This window comes from Cyprinodon tularosa, unplaced genomic scaffold, assembly GCF_016077235.1.
Source record: "Cyprinodon tularosa strain WSP-4 unplaced genomic scaffold, ASM1607723v1 ctg907, whole genome shotgun sequence".
Taxonomy (NCBI): Eukaryota; Metazoa; Chordata; class Actinopteri; order Cyprinodontiformes; family Cyprinodontidae; genus Cyprinodon; species Cyprinodon tularosa.
In genome coordinates, this window is record NW_024039682.1 from 1 (window position 1) to 25,953 (window position 25,953).

The 25,953-nt window shown below is 38.3% G+C and overlaps 1 protein-coding gene across 5 annotated transcripts in view; it reads left to right on the plus strand.

Moving 5' to 3' along the window:
- The first annotated feature begins 976 nt into the window (after positions 1-976).
- Positions 977-25,953, plus strand: part of utrn (utrophin) — a 207,941-nt gene continuing 182,964 nt past the window's right edge. For all 5 annotated transcript variants that reach the window (XM_038274309.1, XM_038274312.1, XM_038274311.1 and 2 more), the window contains exons 1-15: positions 977-1,141; positions 2,494-2,631; positions 2,712-2,825; positions 3,108-3,263; positions 13,721-13,891; positions 13,986-14,168; positions 14,507-14,641; positions 17,016-17,165; positions 19,307-19,468; positions 20,793-20,924; positions 21,097-21,270; positions 21,806-21,961; positions 22,832-23,002; positions 23,391-23,570; positions 23,908-24,036. In XM_038274309.1, coding sequence (XP_038130237.1) covers positions 992-1,141; positions 2,494-2,631; positions 2,712-2,825; positions 3,108-3,263; positions 13,721-13,891; positions 13,986-14,168; positions 14,507-14,641; positions 17,016-17,165; positions 19,307-19,468; positions 20,793-20,924; positions 21,097-21,270; positions 21,806-21,961; positions 22,832-23,002; positions 23,391-23,570; positions 23,908-24,036 — 2,301 coding nt within the window. In that variant the 5' untranslated portion in view covers positions 977-991. The remainder of the gene's footprint in view (positions 1,142-2,493; positions 2,632-2,711; positions 2,826-3,107; positions 3,264-13,720; positions 13,892-13,985; positions 14,169-14,506; positions 14,642-17,015; positions 17,166-19,306; positions 19,469-20,792; positions 20,925-21,096; positions 21,271-21,805; positions 21,962-22,831; positions 23,003-23,390; positions 23,571-23,907; positions 24,037-25,953) is intronic.

The window sequence follows — 25,953 nt, forward strand, 5'->3', positions numbered from 1 at the left end:
CAAAAAAAAGGAAGTCTGGGGTCTTGCTGACACTGCTGCCGCCACAACCCGGTCCTGAATAATTGTAAGGGGGAAAAAGGGTATGAGTACAGGATAAAATGTTACTTCATTTAGGGCCAAAATCATCTTTCAAACACTAAGCCAGTTAGTTTTTAGAACAGATTAGTCAGATTTAAGCCATTCTTGATCTTCTGTTTCAAAATAAATATCCCTCATTACAGCAAATATCTTTTCTTTATCTGTGATCTTAAACCAGAGATTTCATAATATCTAACATCATTACAGCCACACAGGAGCTACGCAAATTTAACATCGGCTTTTTTAAAATAAATTATCGTCTGGTCTGAGGTAATAATAGCTCATGCCCATATATGGTCTCTTGATACTCACTGATTTACAACGGCATGCCTGAATTCTATTATAACTTAAACGTCTTTTGGCTGGTTTCTACCTGAAAATAAAAGTTCGATACAAACCAGTTCTGGAAATCAGTCGGTATTTGAATTCTTGAACCAGCGTTTGCTGATCTCAGCCAGATATTATCCCATAAGGGAAGACCTGAATACCCTCTTGAACATAAGTCTGTTTAAGTGTGTGGTTTGCAGTGCCTCTGAGCTTTTAAAGCCTGCTTTCTTGGCACAGTCTTTAGTAAATCTATTTTGTTTCCACTTGAGGGTAGTCTGGTTCTAGTGGGGGCCTCTCTATCTTTAACTTTCCCTTCCTCTCTGTGTAAACACGGGTCGATTATGGAAGCATTAAATCACCTGGTAATTAACAGGCAATGAAACAGGAGGCAGGGGAGACAGTTATGTAGCAGAGCAGGAAGTGCGGAAAGACGTGTGATGTTAAATATTCATCATCCAACCTTAAAGTGGAAATCATACAAAACAGACAACTCTGGTTATTTAATAACCTTTTACAAAAGGGTTAGTATTTTAAGGCAGTATTGTGTTTTATTTCTTTCCCCTCTGTTAATCTTCTGAAAACTTAGATGTCCTTTCATTTTTCTCAAGCCTTGGCCGGTGTTGAAGCCACCCAGGTGGCTCAGGATGCAGTGCAGGGTCTGGAGGCCAGGTTGGCTGCGTTAAAAGAAGGGATCGTAGACATGCATACAGCAGAAGGGGCAGTGGAGCGAGCCCAGGTGGGTACCCTCGATAATGAAGCTGAAATGCAGAGTTTGTTGAAAACAATAAATTGCATCTTTGTTTTCTTAATTTCATGTTTTTCTATTTATTTATTTATTTATTTATTTTTTATTCTCTTCTAATGATTATGTTATAGAATGTATAAACAAGGTAAGCTGCAGATTTGCAGGTTTTATATGCTGACATGACTGAAATCTGCAGATATTTTTTTGCAGTTTTGTTTTACTCTGTGAGTAACCAGTACATCACTTAAGCGTCATTGTTTGCCTGTCCTGTGGTTACCTTCACACAATAGGTCTTCTTATCACAGTTTTAAATTGCGCAACAGGTAAAGGGTGGTGTGTGTGTGTGAACGTGCCTCTTATGCTTTTTTTTTTCACATAAACATATGTTTTGTAATGTGTGTGTTTTTGCATTCTGAACATTCGTCTCCTCCCCCATTGTCAGTGGAATGTGGCTCAGTCTGCACTCTTGTTGTTGTGGCAGATAGGACGGCGTGCATGGGAGAGGTGGGGAGGGGTGGGGAGGTGACACATTCTGGGCTGCGTGCCTGTGCATGAAGCACACAGCTCCATGTGGAGCCTGCCAGACGCAACATACAGGCTAATGACAGCATCGCAGAGATCATTCAGCTGTTCGTCTGAGAGGAGATGTCAATGATTATTAGAACTTTTTTTTTTTTTATTCACATTTGTTTCTACACGTGTTGTTAATTAAGCATTTCTAAAACAATTACTGAAAATTAAACACATTTGTTTTTCCTTTTGTGACATTTTTTAAATCATGCTTTCAGATTTTATGAGTCAGTTTTTACAATACGTTGAAAATCTAGGCTCATAAATCTATCTCACACCGAATAAAATTGCAGGAAGAACAAAGACGTGAGTTTAGTGATTAAGGAATCTAAGAATGTAATCACTTATAGCATTATTTCCGATAAAGCAGATAAATGTTTCAGAAATTCTGTCTTTTACTACCATTTTTAGAACTGCTAAATTTAGGAGAGTATTATGAATATCTTTTAACTTGGAAAAATTGATTAAAGAAGGGTTGTAAATCCTGGTTTGAATTAGGGCGGAAAAAAGTCCAGTGAGAGCATATAAAAGTAGTTTAACTTGAAGACTTCCTTACTTCCTTACTTACTTACTTATACTAATTGTAGAAATATCTGCCATAGATTTATGATGGTCTTTAGTGTTTTATATATTGAATAAATGTTTAAGATCTTAGGAATATCAAAAGTTATGTATTTCTCATGAAAACAAGCAGGAACGCCATCCATTCAGCATTTTTTCTAGTTTTGGAACCATTTTTAAATGTCCTGACTGATCTTTTGTACATTTTTCAGGGCCTGTGTTTGGAAATTGAACAAACACAACAAGCAACCGATCCGGCTGAACTACAGAAATGGAGCCAGCTCTCATCAAGGGCTCGTGAGGAGCATGGCATGCTGCAGTGCATTCTGGGAAGCATGAAGGACAACCAGGTAGATAAGCTGGTTTATTGCTCTTGGTGTTTTTATTTTTTCCTCCATGTATAGATGTGTTTTTACCTCTTTGATTTCAGGTACGTTTAGAGCAAGTGGAGCGTTGGCTGGATGCCGTGCAGGAGCTGTTGTCTAAGGACGCCTCCGGCCTGGGTGATGCAGAGAATCTGCAGGCAGAACTTAATCAGTGCAAGGTATATAGATAATAAATAGAATAAACAATTTCCTTTTGATTTTTACAACTGATTTATCAAACTAGGATCTATTGTCAGTTTCTGTCCATTTGTTTAAACAATGTATATTTCTAGCCTTACTGGTCAGTAGATGTATAGAAGGAACTTGACACCATTATGAGGGCACACACTGTAAAACAAAAAACACTAATATTGTTAAGCAAAGGCTATTTTTGCCCAATTTATTCATGGATAATTTGTTTATAGACATCTCTGTAAACCCTTTTCTTTTCTCTGAACTAGGAGTATGTGAGTGAGATGGAGCAGATGAAACGTTCACTAATGCAGATGGAAGAAAATGTAAAGTCTGTGCAGGCATCAGCAGTCCCAGGACTGGCCCTGTGGGGGCAGGATAAGTTGGACCAGTGTGAAGGAAGATGGACCAAACTTAGTCAAGAGGTGACAAATAAACTAAACCTGCAAATTTCCATTGAAAAAGTACCTGATTAGTATTTCTTTTTTTATTTTCACTATTTATTTTCGGATGTGAATATATTCTCATCGGATTAAAGTAATATTTTGAAATGTTTTTGTTTTTTTTTGGCTGTCTGACATACCATCATACATGTCAGTAAATCAAATATTAGACAAATTAACTTTTTCAGTAATTCACAAAAAATGGAAGGTTATGTTTCTGGGTAATAAAAGTTTGGTTTATTGCACATTTATTGAAATTAAAATTTGAGCTGTGATTACTTAGGATATCATCTTTTAAAAACTCTGAACAAAAATGTTGCGTAACACTAATTCAGATGGAGTTTTGTAATTCCTGTATCCACCCATCCACAGAAGGGCAGTTCAATTCAATTCAGTTTATTTATATAGCCCCAATTTACAACACATGTCATTTCTTGGCACTTTACAATTAAACCAGATCATACAGTCAAATTCGAAGTTTTCTATCTAAGGAAAACCAGTTCATTGCATCGAGTCAATGACTCTGCAATCCCTCACACCAAGCAAGCATGCAATGACAATGGAGAGGAAAACTCCCTTCAGCACTACCAGTGTGAGCCATGTGGGCAAGTCATCAAGAGTCATTGCTACGGAAACTGGCTATATGCAAGAAAATAGTAAGATAATAATAATAGAAAGTTAAGTGGAAGTAAAAAAAGATGTGGTATAAAAAATTACCAAAATTATATAACCAAAAGAAAATCCAACTAGAGCTTCTATAAGAAATTTGTGAAACACAGACAGGAATAAAAGAACAAACGCATATTTTGATAAAACATAACCCTAAAAACATTAATGCCGATACAGGAACTTCATTTTTTAAAACTTTTTTAGGGGGGGCCACATGCCGAAGGCATGGCCCACCTATTACTATTGCACATATTTATTCCGCGTATTATTATTATTAGGGGGGCCACATGCCGAAGGCATGGCCCACCTATTACTATTGCACATATTTATTCCGCGTATTATTATTAGGGGGGCCACATGCCGAAGGCATGGCCCACCTATTACTATTGCACATATTTATTCCGCGTATTATTATTATTATTAGGGGGGCCACATGCCGAAGGCATGGCCCACCTATTACTATTGCACATATTTATTAGGGGGGCCACATGCCGAAGGCATGGCCCACCTACTACTATCTCACATATTTATTCCGCGTATTATACTAGCTTATAGTTCTCCTCGCCACCAAAAACTTCGGCGCGTAACTAGTCCCGCACGGTTTGGCGGATCGGGCCCAAAGTTGGCACACGCGTCGGGACCAATGGGGCGATGCGTGCTTGTATAAAACTTTCTCATTAGTCCGAAGGTTTGCGAATTATTAGCGAAAACGTCGCAAAAAAAATCCCATAGGAAATGAATGGGGAGAGCAAAAAAAAGCATAAAAAACAGCACTTCACTGTGTCGGCATACATTCATGTAGAAAAACAGTTTAAAGCTCAGTTTGTAGATAAATCCTTCGTCTATTTAAAACTGAAGACGGTATGTTGATAACTGCTACGGTTTTTGTATAATCAGACCTCAAGCGCCACAAAGTTTTAGCAAAATCCAGCCTTCTAGAGTGGAGAGACTGAAAAGCTAGAGTGTGAGGCAGCCGTTTTTTTAAGACCAAAAAACATTTTAAACTCGCCCTCACGGCCACATATTTATAGCTAGAGTCACCATTTTTGGTCAGTTTGTAGACTGAAATCTCTGGACCCACACAATGTCTTCGGAATTACGGTAGGATTAATACTTTTCCTTAAAAACCCTCCAGACCGACCTAAAGTCGATCAAAATCAGAGCCGTTTTTCATTGGTTTTGGAGCAGCAGAGGGGAGAAAAACGAATGACATTATGTGTTTTAAACTCGTCATAAATATTGTTCTGAAAGACACACATACACCAAAGTTGGCATAGTTGGAGTCGAAGGATGGCTGACGCTCACGGTGAAAGAATTTTTTGAATAACTCATACGGTTTTTGCTCAGCAGTCGTTTGTTCGGAGGACATTTTAAGCACCAGAAAGCTGGGTGAGAGGGTCCTGCTGCAGCTAGCTCAGTTAGAAGCTAAGGACTGAGGACCCGTTTTTTCTTTTTCTTTCTCTTCCCATTCAGGTTGTAGATGACCTACAGCCATGAAAGTTACTCCAATTGAAGACAAGATATAGCTGTCGCTTAGATAAAAATAATTTTTCAGATACCTTTTACGGTTTTTACTCAGCAGTCGTTTGTTCGGAGGGGTGCTATAGCAGCTTAAAGGTGACAGAGTGTGGTGCTGCAGTTTAAACAAAGGGAGGAGCAGGTGGGATCAGCCATTTTGTTTGTGCTTCGTTTTGGGTTGTGAAAGACCTACAGACATGAAGGTTACCCCAGTCTGAGACAAAGGATAGATGTTTCTTTCACTGAAAGAATTTTTCTAATACCTATTACGGTTTTTGCTCAGCAGTCGTTTGTTCAGCAGCTGTTCCTCCCATTCAAAAAAGCCTGAGAGCTAAGGAACGATAGTGCTGCGCTTTTCTCTCTGTCACTGACAGGCTCGTTAAGCGTTGTCAAGGTAACCGTGCTTCAAAGAGATTTTACCTCTGCTGTTTTAAACAGCACATATTAATCTAATGGAGGGTGAAAGCACTGATTTAACATTGGGAAATGGATACTATATGACTGCTGTCCATGACACTTCCCTTGCCACTCAACACTGATAGACTTTCAAAATAAGACTCCAGGGACCCTACAAAATAAAAGCCTCTATATTTTTTACATATATTTATTGCCCTATATGGCTCAACATTATGACCCAAACTCAACCCCATTTTAGAGAATAGACTCTAGGAGACTGTTTAAAACACACCCTATGGCAAATTTCAAAATAAAAGCCTCCCATTTCAGCTTCATCTACTGCCCTAATAACATGGAAAAAAGAGTGATTTAACGATTGGAAAGTCATCAACTATCATTGCTGGGTCTGAACATTTTCTCTAAACACAACTCTGTTGGACTTTCAAAATAAGACTCCAGGGACCCTACAAAATAAAAGCCTCTAGATTATACTAATGCAATAATTGATGCAAATGGCTCAACATTATGACCCAAACTCTTCCAGGTTGTTTTTATTAGACTCTAGTGACCTTTTCAAAACACACCCCAGAGCAAATTTCACAATAAAAGTCTCCCATTTACTCTGTAATACAGCAGCTATTCACCTAATAACATGGAAAACCAGTGATTTAACATTTGGAAATGGATTCTATATCACTGCTGGGCATGACCCATCTTTTGATGCACATCCATGATAGACTTTCAAAATAACACTACAGGGACTCTACAGAATAAAAGCCTCTTCCTTATACACACTCATACATTCTGGCATATTGCTCATAGCCATTTGTAATTTCATCACTGCAATGGCTCTGAGCATGCGGGCGGAGCCCGCCATTGGTGATTTCATCACTGCAATGGCTCTTAGAAGGCGGGCGAAGCCCGCCAATGGTGATTTCATCACTGCAATGGCTCTTAGCAGGCGGGCGGAGCCCGCCATTGGTGATTTTTTTCATCGCTGCAAGGGCTCCTAGCAGGCGGGCAGAGCCCGCCAACTGCGCTTTACCCACTGCGGTTCAATATGGACAACCCATATTACCCTTGTGCATCATATGCTGTGCACGTCTATTTCCCAGATTTCAGCACAAGTGGCACACAGCTCTCTTTGCCCATGACCTAGCCCTCTTTCCTTCCCTCAGCAGCCCTCAAAGGCGTAAGCAGTTGGTCTGGGGAGCCCCAATGTCACTTGCCAGGGCCGTATTGGCCCAGTTACCCAGACGGGCAGTAGGTGGCCCCCCTCAAAATTTCTTTAGAAATTTTCTAGTTAGGGGGGCCACATGCCGAAGGCATGGCCCACCTACTACTATCTCACATATTTATTCCGCGTATTATTTTTATTATAGCTTATAGTTCTCCTCGCCACCAAAAACTTCGGCGCGTAACTAGTCACGCACCATTCGTCGGATCGGGCCCAAAGTTGGCACACGCGTAGAGACCAATGGGGCGATGCGTGCTTGTATAAAACTTTCTCATTAGTCCGAAGGTTTGCGAATTATTAGCGAAAACGTCGCAAAAAATTCCCATAGGAAATGAATGGGGAGAGGAAAAAAACAGCATAAAAAACAGCGCTTCACTGTGTTGGCATACATTCACGTAGAAAAACAGTTTAAAGCTCAGTTTGTAGATAAATCCTTCGTCTGCATAAAACTGAAGACGGCATGTTGATAACTGCTACGGTTTTTGTATAATCAGACCTCAAGCGCCACAAAGTTTTGGCAAAATCCAGCCTTCTAGAGTGGAGAGACTGAAAAGCTAGAGTGTGAGGCAGCCGTTTTTTTAAGACCCAAAAACATTTTAAACTCGCCCTCACGGCCACATATTTATAGCTAGAGTCACCATTTTTGGTCAGTTTGTAGACTGAAATCTCTGGACCCACACAATGTCTTCGGAATTACGGTAGGATTAATACTTTTCCTTAAAAACCCTCCAGACCGACCTCAAGTCGATGAAAATCAGAGCCGTTTTTCATTGGTTTTGGAACAGCAGAGGGGAGAAAAACGAATGACATTATGTGTTTTAAACTCGTCATAAATATTGTTCTGAAAGACACACATACACCAAAGTTGGCATAGTTGGAGTCGAAGGATGGCTGACGCTCACGGTGAAAGAATTTTTTGAATAACTCATACGGTTTTTGCTCAGCAGTCGTTTGTTCGGAGGACATTTTAAGCACCAGAAAGCTGGGTGACAGTGTCCTGCTGCAGCTAGCTCAATTAGAAGCTCAGGTGTGAGGAAACGTTTTTTTTTTTCTTTCTCTTCCCATTCAGGTTGTAGATGACCTACAGCCATGAAAGTTACTCTAATTGAAGTAAAGATATAGCTGTAGCTTAGATAAAAATAATTTTTCAGATATCATTTATGGTTTTTACTCAGCAGTCATTTGTTCGGAGGGGGGCTTTAGCAGCTTAAAGGTGAGTGAGAGTGTGTTGCTGCAGCTAGCTCAGTTAGAAGCTAAGGACTGAGGACCCGTTTTTCTTATTCTTTCTCTTCCCATTCAGGTTGTAGATGACCTACAGCCATGAAAGTTACTCCAATTGAAGACAAGATATAGCTTTAGCTTAGATAAAAATAATTTTTCAGATACCTTTTACGGTTTTTACTCAGCAGTCGTTTGTTCGGAGGGGTGCTATAGCAGCTTAAAGGTGACAGAGTGTGGTGCTGCAGTTTAAACAAAGGGAGGAGCAGGTGGGATCAGCCATTTTGTTTGTGCTTCGTTTTGGGTTGTGAAAGACCTACAGACATGAAGGTTACCCCAGTCTGAGACAAAGGATAGATGTTGCTTTCACTGAAAGAATTTTTCTAATACCTATTACGGTTTTTGCTCAGCAGTCGTTTGTTCAGCAGCTGTTCCTCCCATTCAAAAAAGCCTGAGAGCTAAGGAACGATAGTGCTGCGCTTTTCTCTCTGTCACTGACAGGCTCGTTAAGCGTTGTCAAGGTAACCAGGCTTCAAAGAGATTTTACCTCTGCTGTTTTAAACAGCACATATTAATCTAATGGAGGGTGAAAGCACTGATTTAACATTGGGAAATGGATACTATATGACTGCTGTCCATGACACTTCCCTTGCCACTCAACACTGATAGACTTTCAAAATAAGACTCCAGGGACCCTACAAAATAAAAGCCTCTATATTTTTTACATATATTTATTGCCCTATATGGCTCAACATTATGACCCAAACTCAACCCCATTTTAGAGAATAGACTCTAGGAGACTGTTTAAAACACACCCTATGGCAAATTTCAAAATAAAAGCCTCCCATTTCATCTTCATCTACTGCCCTAATAACATGGAAAAAAGAGTGATTTAACAATTGGAAAGTCATCAACTATCATTGCTGGGTCTGAACATTTTCTCTAAACACAACTCTGTTGGACTTTCAAAATAAGACTCCAGGGACCCTACAAAATAAAAGCCTCTAGATTATACTAATGCAGTAATTGATGCAAATGGCTCAACATTATGACCCAAACATTTCCAGGTTGTTTTTATTAGACTCTAGTGACCTTTTCAAAACACACACCAGAGCAAATTTCACAATAAAAGTCTCCCATTTACTCTGTAATACAGCAGCTATTCACCTAATAACATGGAAAACCAGTGATTTAACATTTGGAAATGGATTCTATATCACTGCTGGGCATGACCCATCTTTTGATGCACATCCATGATAGACTTTCAAAATAACACTACAGGGACTCTACAGAATAAAAGCCTCTTCCTTATACACACTCAATACATTCTGGCATATTGCTCATAGCCATTTGTAATTTTATCACTGCAATGGCTCTGAGCATGCGGGCGGAGCCCGCCATTGGTGATTTCATCACTGCAATGGCTCTTAGAAGGCGGGCGAAGCCCGCCAATGGTGATTTCATCACTGCAATGGCTCTTAGCAGGCGGGCAGAGCCCGCCATTGGTGATTTTTTTCATCGCTGCAAGGGCTCCTAGCAGGCGGGCGGAGCCCGCCAACTGCGCTTTACCCACTGCGGTTCAATATGGACAACCCATATTACCCTTGTGCATCATATGCTGTGCACGTCTATTTCCCAGATTTCAGCACAAGTGGCACACAGCTCTCTTTGCCCATGACCTAGCCCTCTTTCCTTCCCTCAGCAGCCCTCAAAGGCGTAAGCAGTTGGTCTGGGGAGCCCCAACGTCACTTGCCAGGGCCGTATTGGCACAGTTACCCAGACGGGCAGTAGGTGGCCCCCCTCAAAATTTCTTTAGAAATTTTCTAGTTATTTTTATAGCTTATAGTTCTCCTCGCCACCAAAACTTCGGCGCGTAACTAGTCACGCACCATTCATCGGATCGGGCCCAAAGTTGGCACACGCGTCGGGACCAATGGTGCGATGCGTGCTTGTATAAAACTTTCTCATTAGTCCGAAGGTTCGCGAATTATTAGCGAAAACGTCGCAAAAAAAATCCCATAGGAAATGAATGGGGAGAGGAAAAAAAAGCATAAAAAACAGCACTTCACTGTGTCGGCATACATTCATGTAGAAAAACAGTTTAAAGCTCAGTTTGTAGATAAATCCTTCGTCTATTTAAAACTGAAGACGGTATGTTGATAACTGCTACGGTTTTTGTATAATCAGACCTCAAGCGCCACAAAGTTTTAGCAAAATCCACCCTTCTAGAGTGGAGAGACTGAAAAGCTAGAGTGTGAGGCAGCCGTTTTTTTAAGACCAAAAAACATTTTAAACTCGCCCTCACGGCCACATATTTATAGCTAGAGTCACCATTTTTGGTCAGTTTGTAGACTGAAATCTCTGGACCCACACAATGTCTTCGGAATTACGGTAGGATTAATACTTTTCCTTAAAAACCCTCCAGACCGACCTAAAGTCGATCAAAATCAGAGCCGTTTTTCATTGGTTTTGGAGCAGCAGTGGGGAGAAAAACGAATGACATTATGTGTTTTCAACTCGTCATAAATATTTTTCTGAAAGACACACATACACCAAAGTTGGCATAGTTGGAGTCGAAGGATGGCTGACGCTCACGGTGAAAGAATTTTTTGAATAACTCATACGGTTTTTGCTCAGCAGTCGTTTGTTCGGAGGACATTTTAAGCACCAGAAAGCTGGGGGAGAGGGACCTGCTGCAGCTAGCCCAATTAAAAGATCAGGTGTGAGAAAACGTTTTTTCTTTTTCTTTCTCTTCCCATTCAGGTTGTAGATGACCTACAGCCATGAAAGTTACTCCAATTGAAGACAAGATATAGCTGTAGCTTAGATAAAAATAATTTTTCAGATATCATTTATGGTTTTTACTCAGCAGTCCTTTGTTCGGAGGGGGGCTTTAGCAGCTTAAAGGTGAGTGAGAGTGTGTTGCTGCAGCTAGCTCAGTTAGAAGCTAAGGACTGAGGACCCGTTTTTCTTATTCTTTCTCTTCCCATTCAGGTTGTAGATGACCTATAGCCATGAAAGTTACTCCAATTGAAGACAAGATATAGCTGTCGCTTAGATAAAAAGAATTTTTCAGATACCTTTTACGGTTTTTACTCAGCAGTCGTTTGTTTGGAGGGGTGCTATAGCAGCTTAAAGGTGACAGAGTGTGGTGCTGCAGTTTAAACAAAGGGAGGAGCAGGTGGGATCAGCCATTTTGTTTGTGCTTCGTTTTGGGTTGTGAAAGACCTACAGACATGAAGGTTACCCCAGTCTGAGACAAAGGATAGATGTTTCTTTCACTGAAAGAATTTTTCTAATACCTTTTACGGTTTTTGCTCAGCAGTCGTTTGTTTGGAGGGGGAGCACCTGGAAGCTAGCTAACAGTTAGCTTCTGCATCAGCCTGCCTGAGGGCAGCTGCTGACATCTTACTGTGAGGAGGCCGTTTTTTTAAGATAAAAGATTTTGTTCTTGCCTCACGGCCACATATTTGGAGCTACAGTCACCATTTTTGGTCAGTTTGTAGACTGAAATCTCTGGACTCACACAGTGTCTTCAGAATTACGGTAGGATTAATACTTTTCCTTAAAAACGCTCCAGACCGACCTAAAGTCGATGAAAATCAGAGCCGTTTTTCATTGGTTTTGGAGCAGAAGAGGGGAGAAAAACGAACACCACTATGTGTTTTCAACTCGTCATAAATATTTTTCTGAATGACACACATACACCAAAGTTGGCATAGTTGGAGTCGAAGGATTGCTGATGCTCACGGTGAAGAAATTCTTTGAATAACTCATACGGTTTTTGCTCAGCAGTCGTTTGTTCGGAGCTGTTCCTCCCATTCAAAAAAGCCTGAGAGCTAAGGAACGATAGTGCTGCGCTTTTCTCTCTGTCACTGACAGGCTCGTTAAGCGTTGTCAAGGTAACCGTGCTTCAAACAGATTTTACCTCTGCTGTTTTAAACAGCACATATTAATCTAATGGAGGGTGAAAGCACTGATTTAACATTGGGAAATGGATACTATATGACTGATGTCCATGACACTTCCCTTGCCACTCAACACTGATAGACTTTCAAAATAAGACTCCAGGGACCCTACAAAATAAAAGCCTCTATATTTTTTACATATATTTATTGCCCTATATGGCTCAACATTATGACCCAAACACAACCCCATTTTAGAGAATAGACTCTAGGAGACTGTTTAAAACACACCCTAAGGCAAATTTCAAAATAAAAGCCTCCCATTTCCGCTTCATCTACTGCCCTAATAACATGGAAAAAAGAGTGATTTAACGATTGGAAAGTCATCAACTATCATTGCTGGGTCTGAACATTTTCTCTAAACACAACTCTGTTGGACTTTCAAAATAAGACTCCAGGGACCCTACAAAATAAAAGCCTCTAGATTATACTAATGCAATAATTGATGCAAATGGCTCAACATTATGACCCAAACTCTTCCAGGTTGTTTTTATTAGACTCTAGTGACCTTTTCAAAACACACCCCAGAGCAAATTTCACAATAAAAGTCTCCCATTTACTCTGTAATACAGCAGCTATTCACCTAATAACATGGAAAACCAGTGATTTAACATTTGGAAATGGATTCTATATCACTGCTGGGCATGACCCATCTTTTGATGCACATCCATGATAGACTTTCAAAATAACACTACAGGGACTCTACAGAATAAAAGCCTCTTCCTTATACACACTCATACATTCTGGCATATTGCTCATAGCCATTTGTAATTTCATCACTGCAATGGCTCTGAGCATGCGGGCGGAGCCCGCCATTGGTGATTTCATCACTGCAATGGCTCTTAGAAGGCGGGCGAAGCCCGCCAATGGTGATTTCATCACTGCAATGGCTCTTAGCAGGCGGGCGGAGCCCGCCATTGGTGATTTTTTTCATCGCTGCAAGGGCTCCTAGCAGGCGGGCAGAGCCCGCCAACTGCGCTTTACCCACTGCGGTTCAATATGGACAAACCATATTACCCTTGTGCATCATACGCTGTGCACGTCTATTTCCCAGATTTCAGCACAAGTGGCACACAGCTCTCTTTGCCCATGACCTAGCCCTCTTTCCTTCCCTCAGCAGCCCTCAAAGGCGTAAGCAGTTGGTCTGGGGAGCCCCAATGTCACTTGCCAGGGCCGTATTGGCCCAGTTACCCAGACGGGCAGTAGGTGGCCCCCCTCAAAATTTCTTTAGAAATTTTCTAGTTTTACTTACGTCCTGTAAAAGGTAAGTTAAAAAAAACAAGCTAACATAAAGCACCCAATAGGAAGATATTACACTTCTCTTTGAGACATAGGTGACCCTGCAGAACACATTTGACTTTACAGTGTGGTCAAATGTGACTTTGATGATGAATGGTTAAAAACTGAGCGCAACTTTTTGATATGTTCCTGTGCAGCTCTTGAGACATCAAGAAAATGTGACTGAGAACCAAGAGAAGCAGATGAATCTGAAGAAAGACCTGGCAGAGATGCAGGAATGGATGACCCAGGTCGACGAAGAGTTTCTAATGAGAGACTTTGAGTATAAAAGTCCTGAGGACCTGGAGACATCGCTGGAGGAGATGAAGGCATTTACAGAAAAAATATGAAATCCTTATATTTTTTTCATAAGAGCACTTTAGCAATTTGTTCTCTGTCCTCACATGTGATCTTCTCTTAAAGAGGGCTAAAGAGGATGTGCTACAGAAAGAAGTGAAAGTGAAGATCCTGAAGGACAACATCAACATGTTGGTGTCCCAGACTGCCGGAGGTTCTGGACAGGAGCTCACCTCGGAGTTGGATGGAGTTCTTGCCAACTACCAAAAGCTGTGTGACCGCCTCAAGAGCAAGTGTCACACACTGGAGGTAAAAATATTTCAACCGGCAGAAAGTTAAAGCAAAAAAATTGCCTTTTTCAGTCAAAAAGTTGCTCACCTTCTAAAACATTTTTCCAATAATTTATGCAGCATGGTCTAATTAAACGTTGGTCAGCTCAGTATGGTAATGACAGTGTTAAGAATTGTCTCGTTGTTTGGGCTTAATTTGCTTCATTTACATGCATTAAAATGAGTTTGTTAGCTAAATATTGAGGATTTTAGAGCTAGTTTGACTTTATATTATCCGTAAAGGTCAATGTAACTCTGGTATTTATCATTTTTATTATTGCTTATCAGTTTAATAATCGAATTGCATGCACTTTGTAGGAGGTTTGGTCGTGTTGGATGGAGCTTCTTCAGTACCTGGAGATGGAGCAGAGCTGGCTCAACACTGTAGAGGAGAAACTGCAAGCTTCTGAGAACGTACTAGAGAGTACAGAGATTGTTAACGAGGCTCTGGAGGTACGCAGACACTGAATTATGTCGCCTTGATACACTTTGCAAGAATTTACTTAATTAGGATGGATAAACATTATTCCATTTAATATTAAGATAACAATAGACAGCATTTATTTAATTATGAAACATTCAGGCTAACATGGAATATTCATTTTCAGAAATTCTCCCAAATATGTTTTCTCATTCTGTTTGGCTCTGGGCTTTGTGTAAAAACAGCCGCCTCATAAATATGGAACTCATTCAATTTAAATAGACTTGCATGTTTTTTTGCAAATAAATTTAATTCGACTAAATACATAAATGATTTGTTAAATAAACATAACTTTTTACTTTTACACCACACTGTTGAAGCGCTGTGAGTTCCACAAATAAAAAAAACTAAGAATAAGTTATTTTCTGTATGACCTCCTCAGCTTTTATGTACGATGAGGTCATATGTTTTATTTTGCTCTAATAGAAAAATGTTGCTCTATTACTTTCTGCATTGCTGCTTCCGTTCTCTGAACTTTAGTAATCTCTTCTAAGGTCATCTAAGATTTTTATGGTTGAATTCTGTCTTCTGCCGTTTAGTTTCAGATTTACATCTGTCCTGCTCGGGTTGTTTGTATTGATTTACGATATGTCATTATACACATACCTTTAGCTGTTGGGTTGAGGTTTATTTTACGGATGTTGAAGTAAAGCTGAAGCTTGGCATGATGTTTCTTAATAATAAAAACAATCACCATCCACCATGCCTGCACTGGAAAAAAGTCATTTTTTCTTAAATTAAATGCATTTTTTTCTTGAATTGAGGAGGTAAGTGAGACACTTTACCAATGAAACAAGACGATTTACATTTAAATTAAGAAAAACAACAATTGCATTGTCTTGTTTCAGGTTCATATTTTAATTTAAGAGTAAACATACTAATTCTGTTGGCAGATCATGTTATTTACCTTCTCAAATTAAGGGGAAATAAACATTTTGACTTATTACTAGATCGTTTTTGCAGTGTGTTCATTTTCTTTACTTGGCTGTCGATAGAAATGCACTTTGTTTGCAGCTTTTGTCTCAAACTTTTTCCACAGAAGCAGATTTTTCTGACAAAGCCACATCTATTAAATAGTTTTCAGTGTTTTTTCCATCTAACCACAGAAACAGCTTGTTTAAATACTGATGTCTGGGAAGATTGGCAGCTGTCTTTAATCTCTTACACTTCAAACTTCATGATAAATGGGTTATCTAAGAACAGCCTTGGCGTTTTGCTGAATTTGGAGTAAAATCAGAGTGAAGAAGTGCAAAGTATTTGAGACAATCTGGAAGAAGATTAAATGTGTCTGACTCTGCTGTAAAGACAAGTTGTTCAAAGCAGCTTCTTGATTGGTAAAACAACAGATGATCATGTTCAGATTTTTCCTTTTTTCATATAAAATTCAATTTTATTTACAAGTATTGTCAGGTATCATTTCAGCTCTATTAAAATAATTTTAATTTATTAAAAATGTAGGTTAGATCATATTTTCACCTTAGTTTAAGAAGCTTATATATTTTAGTTTCACTGAACAGAAAAAATGTACCTTTTAGTGACGAATAATTTCATTCTAGGCGAAATGAAATGTTAATAACCTCATTTGTCTTTGATTTGCCTTCCAAATTTCTTTTGCGTTGACTTGCTCTGCTGCTATATCTGTAGATGGCCTGCAGCATTTCTGTCAGAATGGGTCTCATCACGGGGCTGCCTCTGTAGCTTCACATTGTGATGAAATCAACTGAAGACCCTTGAAGTCAATGTTTCCCCTTCTTGTCCATGTCCTTCGCATCAGTTGTTTAAGGCTCATTTTTTAGCTTATTTCTTTCTCTCCCGATAATCTCTCCTTCTATCTATCTATATTTTTCTCTCTCTTTGCTTCTTGTACTCCCAGTTTATATTTTTTAATTTAACTTGGCCCAGTCTGATGGGAGGGGGCCATCACTCTCTGTCCATTACCTCCGGGAAGGAAAAGCATATTTAATGAACCTGCATAAACGATGCTGGATCCAAACGTCTCGTCACTCAAGAAGCTCAGTCTCTTTCTTATGATTCCTTTCTCTGCCTCTTATTGTTCTGTTTTTTTGGGGGTTTGTTTCTGTTTGACAAACCCAGCAGATTCCACATCTTCCGCAGTTTTTTTAATTTCTCTCCTTTTTTGTTGTCGCTGTTATCGTTTTTTTCTTTTTCCTCCATCAACAGATTTTGTCTGACTCCTGCAGTTCTTTTTAGATTGATGACAGGCTTTGGTCAGTTTTTGTGCCAAGTTTTGGAACAATTTTTCTTTTTGTCTTTTATGATTAAATGTATGTTTGTGCTTTCTTCCTGCTGCTCACACATCTCTCCGTCTCACCAACGTCCCGACAGTCTTTGGAGGGCGTCCTTCGCCACCCCGGGGACAACCGGACGCAGATCAGAGAGCTGGGTCAGACGTTGATAGACGGAGGCATACTTGATGAACTCATCAGTGAAAAACTCGAGGCCTTCAATTCCCGCTACGAGCAGCTCAGCCATCAGGTTGGGACTTTTCTTTGTCTTTTTCCATCTGGATGGTTGTTTTGTTTTTTGTCTAAAAAAAATAAAACATTTTTTTTTGCACATAAATGCACAGAAATCCTTCTCCTTAAACATTTCTACACATGAATACTAAAAATGATCCCACTTTATTTTGTAAAACATGCAATGATACAGTCGTGACTCTCAGTAAATTAAAATATCATCAGTAAATCTTTTTATTTCAGTTTGGTTGTAGTTCAGTTAAATATGAAAAGTAAAAGGATTTTATTTTTCACATAGCTATAATTCAGGATGCTTTAATAGCTCCTATGCTTTCATATGTAACGTTATGTCAGAATTTTACACTGGACATTAGTTCTTATGTGGTACTTGCTAAAGATGTTACCCCATCATTTAAATGTCATACTTTATATTTCAAAGGGGTCTTAATCAGTTGATCCTAATGGGATCTGAATTTCCTGTTTTTTTTCAACCTATTTTCATGCTTTGTTGGCTTTTTATCTACTTTAGTATCTAACATTATTTAGACAAAATATTGTTTGTTTTTCTGTTTATCTAACTTGTCGGCAGAAAAAGACCCCTTAAAGATGCATTAAAATAGCATCTATTTAGTTGATTTATATTACACCTACCTTAGAGCACTTTTTCTCTTAAAGCACGTGCATAAATGTATTTTTGATTCAGTCCAATCTTACAGACAGATGAAATCATCTATGACCGCTTCTTATGAATGAAGAAATAAGAATTTGAACAGTTTAACAGATAAAACATGTTTTAACTCTAAATGCATGAGAGCTGACATGGATGGATCTTGTATGACCTTCAGATGCTGTTGATCTGCTGTAGAAAATAATAAAACAGTTTAAATATAATGTTCTAATTGCCTTGAAGGATACTCTATATTTATTTTCAGATAGTTCATTTAACCCTTTTTCTATAAATTCTACATGAATTTTATTACCGTAATGATCAAAGAACAATCTTAACTCTGTTGGTGATCAGACATAAAAGTGTGTAAACTTAAAAACAAGAACTCTCCAGTGTCTTTTAATTTTAACATCTTCCTCTCAGCCGTATCTTGTCACAGAAGGAGCTTTACTCGGTGTTATAACAGAAGGTTGCCCCTTTCCTGCCTTTATCCAGCTACTGTAACTCATGTCTGCAGCTCTGGAGCTCCACACAGCGACTCTGGTCTGCCTTGCCTGCAGTACCTGTGCTGCAAAGTTTGTGCACAGACACGTAAAAGGTTTTGTACTAAGAGGCAGGTGCTGCTATTAGAAGGACTTTACCATCATTTCTCAGGCTTCTGAGGTTCTGACAACATATCAACCCTCCAAGTTTTGTTTCTGTTATTTTACAAACTTGGAAAATATGAATAACTTTAAATTAGAACTGCAACTAAAGATTATTTTGCAAATCCAATTTTTTTCGGTTAATTACTTAATTATCGGATAGCCAAAGGTTCCTTAAAGAAGATTTATTAAGAAATTAAACCAGGTGAAATTACAACTTTTCCTCTTGAGCAGTTCTGGTTAAAGCATATCGATGGACGGAAAAGTTTTTTAAAAATCTTAAATGCAAAGTCTTTACATAAATATGTATATATATATTTTTAAGTTTGGTATAATTACTGCTCTAAGTGGGTCACTCTGTTAGCTAAAGGCATGTTTTAGAGCCCCTATACTCCAGTTAACGATTTATTAGTGACTAAATTAGTTGATGATAATTCCAATATTCACGATTAATCTGATTTTTTGAGCCCTACTTTAAATACCAGGATGTAAAATGAATCATCTGTTTGTAATGAATTAATTTAAATTTTTTTTTTTTTTTAATGACCTACTAAAATAAATAAACTTTGAAAATATATTTTTCTTCATTGACTGAGGTTTGTTTGTGTTCTATATTTTATATATAGTGAATTGATCACCCCTTTTACCCTTCTTGTAAAAAAAAAAAAAAAAAAAAAGCTTTAATTATTCATATTTTCATCGTAGCTTCCAAGCTTTTTTTCAATGTTTATGTAGCCGAGTCTTATTTGGGTAATTACACAGGCTCTGAGTGGAACTGAGTAAATCTTAATTAAAATCCCTGATGGACATAGTTTAAAGCCCTGACCTGCTGTTCGTGTCATTATTCAGGCGGTGAACCGGCAGATCGGCCTCGAGCAGCAGCTGCAGACACTAAAGGAGAACGAGGAGGTGCTCCAAGCGCTGCAGGAGTCCCTGAACCAGCTGGACCACACACTAACCTCTTACCTCACTGATCGCATAGACGCGTTCCAGCTCCCCCTGGAGGCACAGGTATACCACCTACACATTATTAGCTCCTGAAATGAGGTGAGGTCCACAGAGCCTGCTTCTGTTTATAGGCTCTGGATTCTCTCACTGTTGAGAAATTGGGAGGTTTTAGTGTATTGAGGGTTTGGAGGACTTTGTTTTTTAAAACTTTCCATTCTCTTCCACATTGGAAGCCAGTTAATCTATGGTAAAGATGAGTATCATAGACTAATTAATCTTTGGTATTTATACCTTTTAAATTGGACTAAAGTATTGTTAACTTAAAACAAAAAAAATGAACATGCAGAACCCTATACCCGCTCCCGAAAGGGAACACCTTTTAAACACGTTTGAGAGCATGCACAAGCCGATTCCTCCTCGTGCATGCTCTGTTTTAAAGTTGCTGTTCTTATAGCTCATACAAGCTTACTGTTTCCAAGTGTCTGCCCTAACACCTAAACCCCTAAATCACTATATAAAGCGGGGACTTTAAACTATAAGTTAACTGAGTTTGCTATAAAGTCCAAAATGGACAAATAATCACTGCTTTTTGCTCCATTGGTCACTTAACTCACAACAACAGCCTATGGCGACAGCGGCCGCTGTGACAGCAAATCCCATAATGCTTTGCTAGGAGAGCTCTCCGCGCAAAGCATTCTAGGATATATCTGACTCTTCTGAGGCCTTTCTTTTCTTCTCATACACTTCGTAGAAACTTTTTTCTCTTATGACCCTCTGCCGTATTCAAAGAACCACTGTGAGAAAGGTGAGCTCCAAAGACCGTCTGAAACCCTCGCTCACCGAAGAAAGTGCGCAGAAAAAGATGGCTAACTGGGGATGAGCACGTAGGACGGCCTTACTTAAACATGTCACCAGAATGATTGACAATTAGGAGGACCACTTATTTAGATGATCCACCCAGAAATATAAGATCGTCCTCTATACCTTTAAGAAATTGAATCATGAAAGAGATGCAGTGTTCCTACAGTGTCTAGAAAAACCTGAAATATGATAAAAGTATTTTCCAATTTTTTATAATTATGCATGAATATATAAAAAAAAAAATATTTCCAGACTGGACTTCCTTTTCTTTTATCTAATAATTATTTTTTCCTTCTGTCCTAAGCTCTTTCGTTCCAAACTTGAGTATTTTTTTAGCCTGGAACTCTTGAATTGAAATATTTGTGTAAACAGTAAAAAAAACTACAGATGAAGTATCAATTTAATTTGGTTCTTTCTGACAGTTTTCCTGTTTATTAAAATTTAGAAATAACAAGTTAAATTGAGAAATTTCCTGGGAACCTTCTTCCAACCATTCCTCCGTGCTCACTGTGTCCTTTTCCTTCAGACCATCGGTGCAGAGATCGCTGCTCATGAGGTCACAGTAGAGGAGATGAAAAGAAGGAATGTGACCAACTTGCCTCCTCCCACCGCTAAAGGCAAAGTGGCCCGTGGTGGGACCATGCTGGAACAGCTACAGGTAACACTGACTCCTACTGGACAATGTTGGGAACTCTTGTTATTTCTGCTTTATTAATGCACAACATTATCAAAACAAAAACGTTGCTTTTATTTTTTATTTTTTAATGTCTAGGGTGATAAAAGACAAAAGATTAGCATAGCTTGGCTAACATTTGATTTAATCTCTACAGAGGAAGCTGAGGGAGATCTCCACAAAGTATCAGCTGTTCCAGAAGCCTGCCAACTTTGAGCAGCGCATGCTGGACTGTAAACGGGTTCTGGATGGTGCTAAGGCTGAGCTACATGTTTTGGAGGTTAAAGATGTGGAACCTGAGATAATCCAGTCCCACCTTAGTGGCTGCATGGTGAGAAACATCTGCTTTCTTAGTGTTTTTGTTCAACTGTTTAGCCTTTAATAGAATATTGTTATTTCTGCTCATTTTTAACAAGAAGCAAATGTTAAAGAAGTTAAATTATACGCATAAAAAAAAACCCCACGGGTAGACCAAAGATTACATACACCCACTTACAGGGTCAGCATTTAATTTATTTAAATATTAATGCAACTTTTAGTTTATTTTATAATTCTGACCTCCTATGGGTTGAATAAAATAAACATTAAGCAGAACCTGCTGAATTTGTTTGTATGATCTGGTTGAATTGTCTCTGTAAAGTGCCTTGAGATGACATGTGTTGTGAATTAGCGCTATATAAATAAACTTAATTGAATTGAACCTTTTGCAGCTAATTTCCGTTTTAAAAACTGTTCAAGATGTTTCTTAGTTTCAGTTTGCCATGTAAATATTGCAATATTTATTTAACAAATTATTGCTCCTTAAGTGAATGTTAGCTTCTAGAATTGCCTTTATGTGTTTTTTTATTGTTGTTTTGTTTTTATAGAAAATGTATAAGTTGCTGAGTGAGGCGAAGCTGGAGGTGGAGACGGTGATAAAAACAGGTCGCCAGATTGTGCAAAAACAGCAGACTGAGAATCCCAAAGCCATGGATGAACAGCTTACAGCTCTGAAACTTCTCTATAATGAACTGGGGGCTCAGGTAATATAGTTATTTAAAATTTTCCAAACTTCATCTCTATAAAAACAAAACCAAAATTTGGTTGTGTTTAGGATCCCTAACATTTTCATGACCCATCTTTTCATCTATTTGTCCTGCCATCTGTAGACAAATCAAATGTCATTATAGTTTTACATTTAAAAAGAACCTAAGGGACAAAGAACCATAAAAAGTTGAATCTGTGTGGAGGGATTGGCGACCACCTACACATATTCTGGGATTGCCCAATGATGCTTCCTTACTGGAGGGGGGTAAAGAGTGAGATAGACAGGGTTCTGTGTACTGACGTGCCTTTCACTCCGAGACAGTTTCTATTGGACCTAAATCCTGAGGACAAGTACTCCAGAGATCAAAAATTTTTACTACATATTCTACTGATGACTGCTAGAAAAATGGTAACGATAAAATGGAGGAATGCACTGCCTCCTACGGTTGCACAGTGGAAGCAGAAAGTGAAGGAGGTATATGGAATGGAGGCTTTAACTGCCCAATTACAACTGAAGTCTGATGTTTTTGTAAAGAGATGGTTACCTATAGAAAGATTTATTTCCAATTGTACTGAATCCCACAGACTGTTATAATGTATTAACTGTCCATCTTTCTAGTTTATTTGCTCATTTTACATTCTGTATCAGTCAGCTCCATGGATGCTGGATTTTCTTTTACTTGCTCTCCGTTATGCACTGCTACATAATCTCTATGTGCCAAGGAATGTTTAGCAATGTGAGTTCTTGTTCATGTTTGTTTATAAAGCAAATAAACATAAAGTAAAAAAAAAAAAAAAAAAAAGTTGAATCTGGAGATTTCTCAGACCCTGATGATGGTTCAGAGGCCTTTTCTTTGTCTTCACAGGTAACTGAGGGCAAACAGGACCTGGAGAAAGCTCTGTCTCTGTCTCAGAGGTTCCATAAAGAGACTGCTGCCCTGCAGGAATGGCTGAGCACTAATGAAGCTCAGCTCCAGCAGAAGAACAGCTGTGGAGACATGCCAGCTGACATCGAGGCTGAGATTAGATGGGCTAATGTTAGTGGATGTTTATTAAAGCAGATGTTACTGTAGACTTTCTCTAAGCTTTTAATCCTTTGTTTTCCAATCTTCATTTTCAAAATTTAATTACTTTCTGTAAAGAAAAAAACACGCTAAATATAACAAATAAGTGTTGTTCTTTGACTCACCAGAAGGTGGAGCACACAAACTGTTAATAACTGAATCCTGAACGTTTTCTTTTTATAACTTTTCATTTCTTAAGTTTGTTTAGCTGTATGCAAACAATCTATCCTAATATCCAGGAGTCAAAATCCCTACTGAGATTTTTTTATGTTGTAGCTATTTTTTTTAAAATATTAAAGTTGGATTCTTTATTACTCCTATCATTAGTTAAGTTCTTGTATTTCTTTGTCATTTCAATCAGGGTCTGCTGAAGGAATCAGAACGTCGAAAGGTGGAGCTTTCCAACCTGACGGAGGTCAGTGCGGGTCTGCAGACGCTGGTGGAGGGCAGCGAGGCTCAGCTGGAGGGCAAACTCTGCAGCCTTAACGAATCCTGGGGGAAAGTTCACACCTGGACTGAAGATTGGCTGAGCGCTGTTCTGGTTAGAGCAAACATTCCCTACAACTGGAATAAATTATGAATGACAGCCATCACGTTTAATTAAGTTGTTAGAATAAGCAAAGTGCTCTAATTGCTTAATGTTGTAAAACACACAGCTTCTTCTAAATTATATCTAAAGAAAGATATCAGTCTAATAATAATCCTTCATATTATAATCTATGTTAAATGTTATATATAAAATATCTTAGTATGGATTCAGTTTAATCTCTATTATCAAACTGAACATAAAAAAAAAAAGCTTTAATTTTTCCATGTCCTGTATTAAATCTTATTTTATGTAATCAGAGTTTTAATTGCTTGTGTGCCTGTGTGTGCAGAGTCACCAGAGTGAGGTGGAGATATTTGATGAGAACTTGGCTCACATCAGTACCTGGCTCTACCAGACCCAGATCCACCTGGATGAAGCCGAGCGGCTGCCTCCTGCTGAGAGGGAAAAAGAGTTCACGGTAAAGAGCAAAGCATAAACATGGTGTCTTAAATATAACACACCGGTACAAGTCATATGGGAGGATTGGGATTTGTTTTAAATGGTGCACACAACATGTCATGATTTGGTTATCTAAGATTAAGATTGTGTCGCTTTTATTCATTGGTCTAGGATCAATTAAGGTAGTGGATTTATACCTCAATTGAGAGTGTAAAAATTAAGAGTAAAATGTATTTTTTTTCTGATAGATTCATGTTTATTTTTTTAATGGTATGATCCATTTAAAAAATAAAATCTAATAAAAGAAAAGCTTTTTAAATAATGAGATGTAATTAACATGTTCAGTCTCAGCCTTAAATGAAACATATTTACTCCATGGATAAATTGAAAATGAAACATTTTTCATAAAATGTTGAATGTAAAATAAAATAAATTATTCTCTAAAACTGTTTTACCATATTGAAAACCATTGAAGGACGTCTTTTTTACTCTTTCATAAGATCATTTCTATAATTTTTTTCCTACAGTATCTTATTTTTTTGTCCAACTTCAATATTTGAAAGGAAAAAAAAAAGTTTTGGTCAGATATTTGGTTGTTAATTGATTCATTGGTTTTATGTAAATGACATGAGACTAGAGTTGTCGAGGTATGATTGTTGTTTCTTGAAACCAAAGGCGTTGTCACTATCTGGGTGAGACGGCAACTGGCACATAAAGTAATTACCTAAAGCGGTTTAGAATGACATTATAAAATCATTTGTATCCAAATGTTTATTCCAAGCTGGTTAAAGTTACAGAGAGGGTTCAAAAAGGAGATTATCATAAACTAGAGAGCACAGACGTCCTCCAAACAGCACATTTTCAAAGTCTATAGATTTCCCCTTAAACTTGTTAACTGACAAATCAATGACCCTAAAATATTACCTCCTTGAGGAGGTTATAATTGTCAACATATGAATGTTTTTCAAATTTTATTGTTTTTTAGTTTTAGTTTTTTTGTTTTTTTACCTTAACCAACTACAAAAAAAACAATAAATAATTTAATTGATCAAACAAGGTAATCTAATTTTGTAGAAAAGGGATCTGTGAATCTTTATTGGCCCGTTTAAACGGATTTTTACAACATTTTTAATTTTATGGGTTTAAAAAATGCGCTACATTTGGAACTGGACCCACAAAGGGATAAAGAAGAACTTTAAATCTGCTCTAATATGTTCAGATATTTTAACACTTTTTCTTCCCCTAAATGAACCGCTAACATGAATGTGAAACAACAGAAACAGCTTATATTCTTAGTGGCAACTTTAACATTTACTGTATACACCTGATTACTGAGTGAATTCTTTTTTTTTTTTTTTTTTTAAACATACAATTATTAAGTTTTCAAAGTGAAACATACAAAAATCACACACCCAAGTATAAAGCATACATATATATTAAAAAATTAGGGTCCAAGAAAAAATATACTCTTACCAATACAACAATATACTGAGTGAATTCTGTAATTAAAAAATTTAAATTTAGAGCAATCGGGCATAAAATTAAACTCTTTTAATTCACAAGCTTTTTTTTTTCTTTCACTACATCTCTTTGAAATGGGAGAATGTAATTGTGGAAATCTGAACTTTAGTTACCTCAGACAGTGAAAGCTATTATACTTTCCTAATCCTAGACTGCGGCCTAATCCCAAACTGGCCCCTAAACTCTCTGTTTGCTCGTTCCTGCGGAGGGTCCGCCACATAAGTGCCATCCCAAACCAAGTAGTGGGTAGGGTGAGTGGACCGTGCAGCCCTTAAATAGTGAGTCTTCATTAAGTACTTACTCGCTGGAATTCGGCAGCAAAGGAAATACGTTCTGCTAAAATGTAAATTCTGCTGGTTTGCTGCATCTTCCTCACACTCACAGAAAATAACAAGTTAGTTTATTAAAAAACACG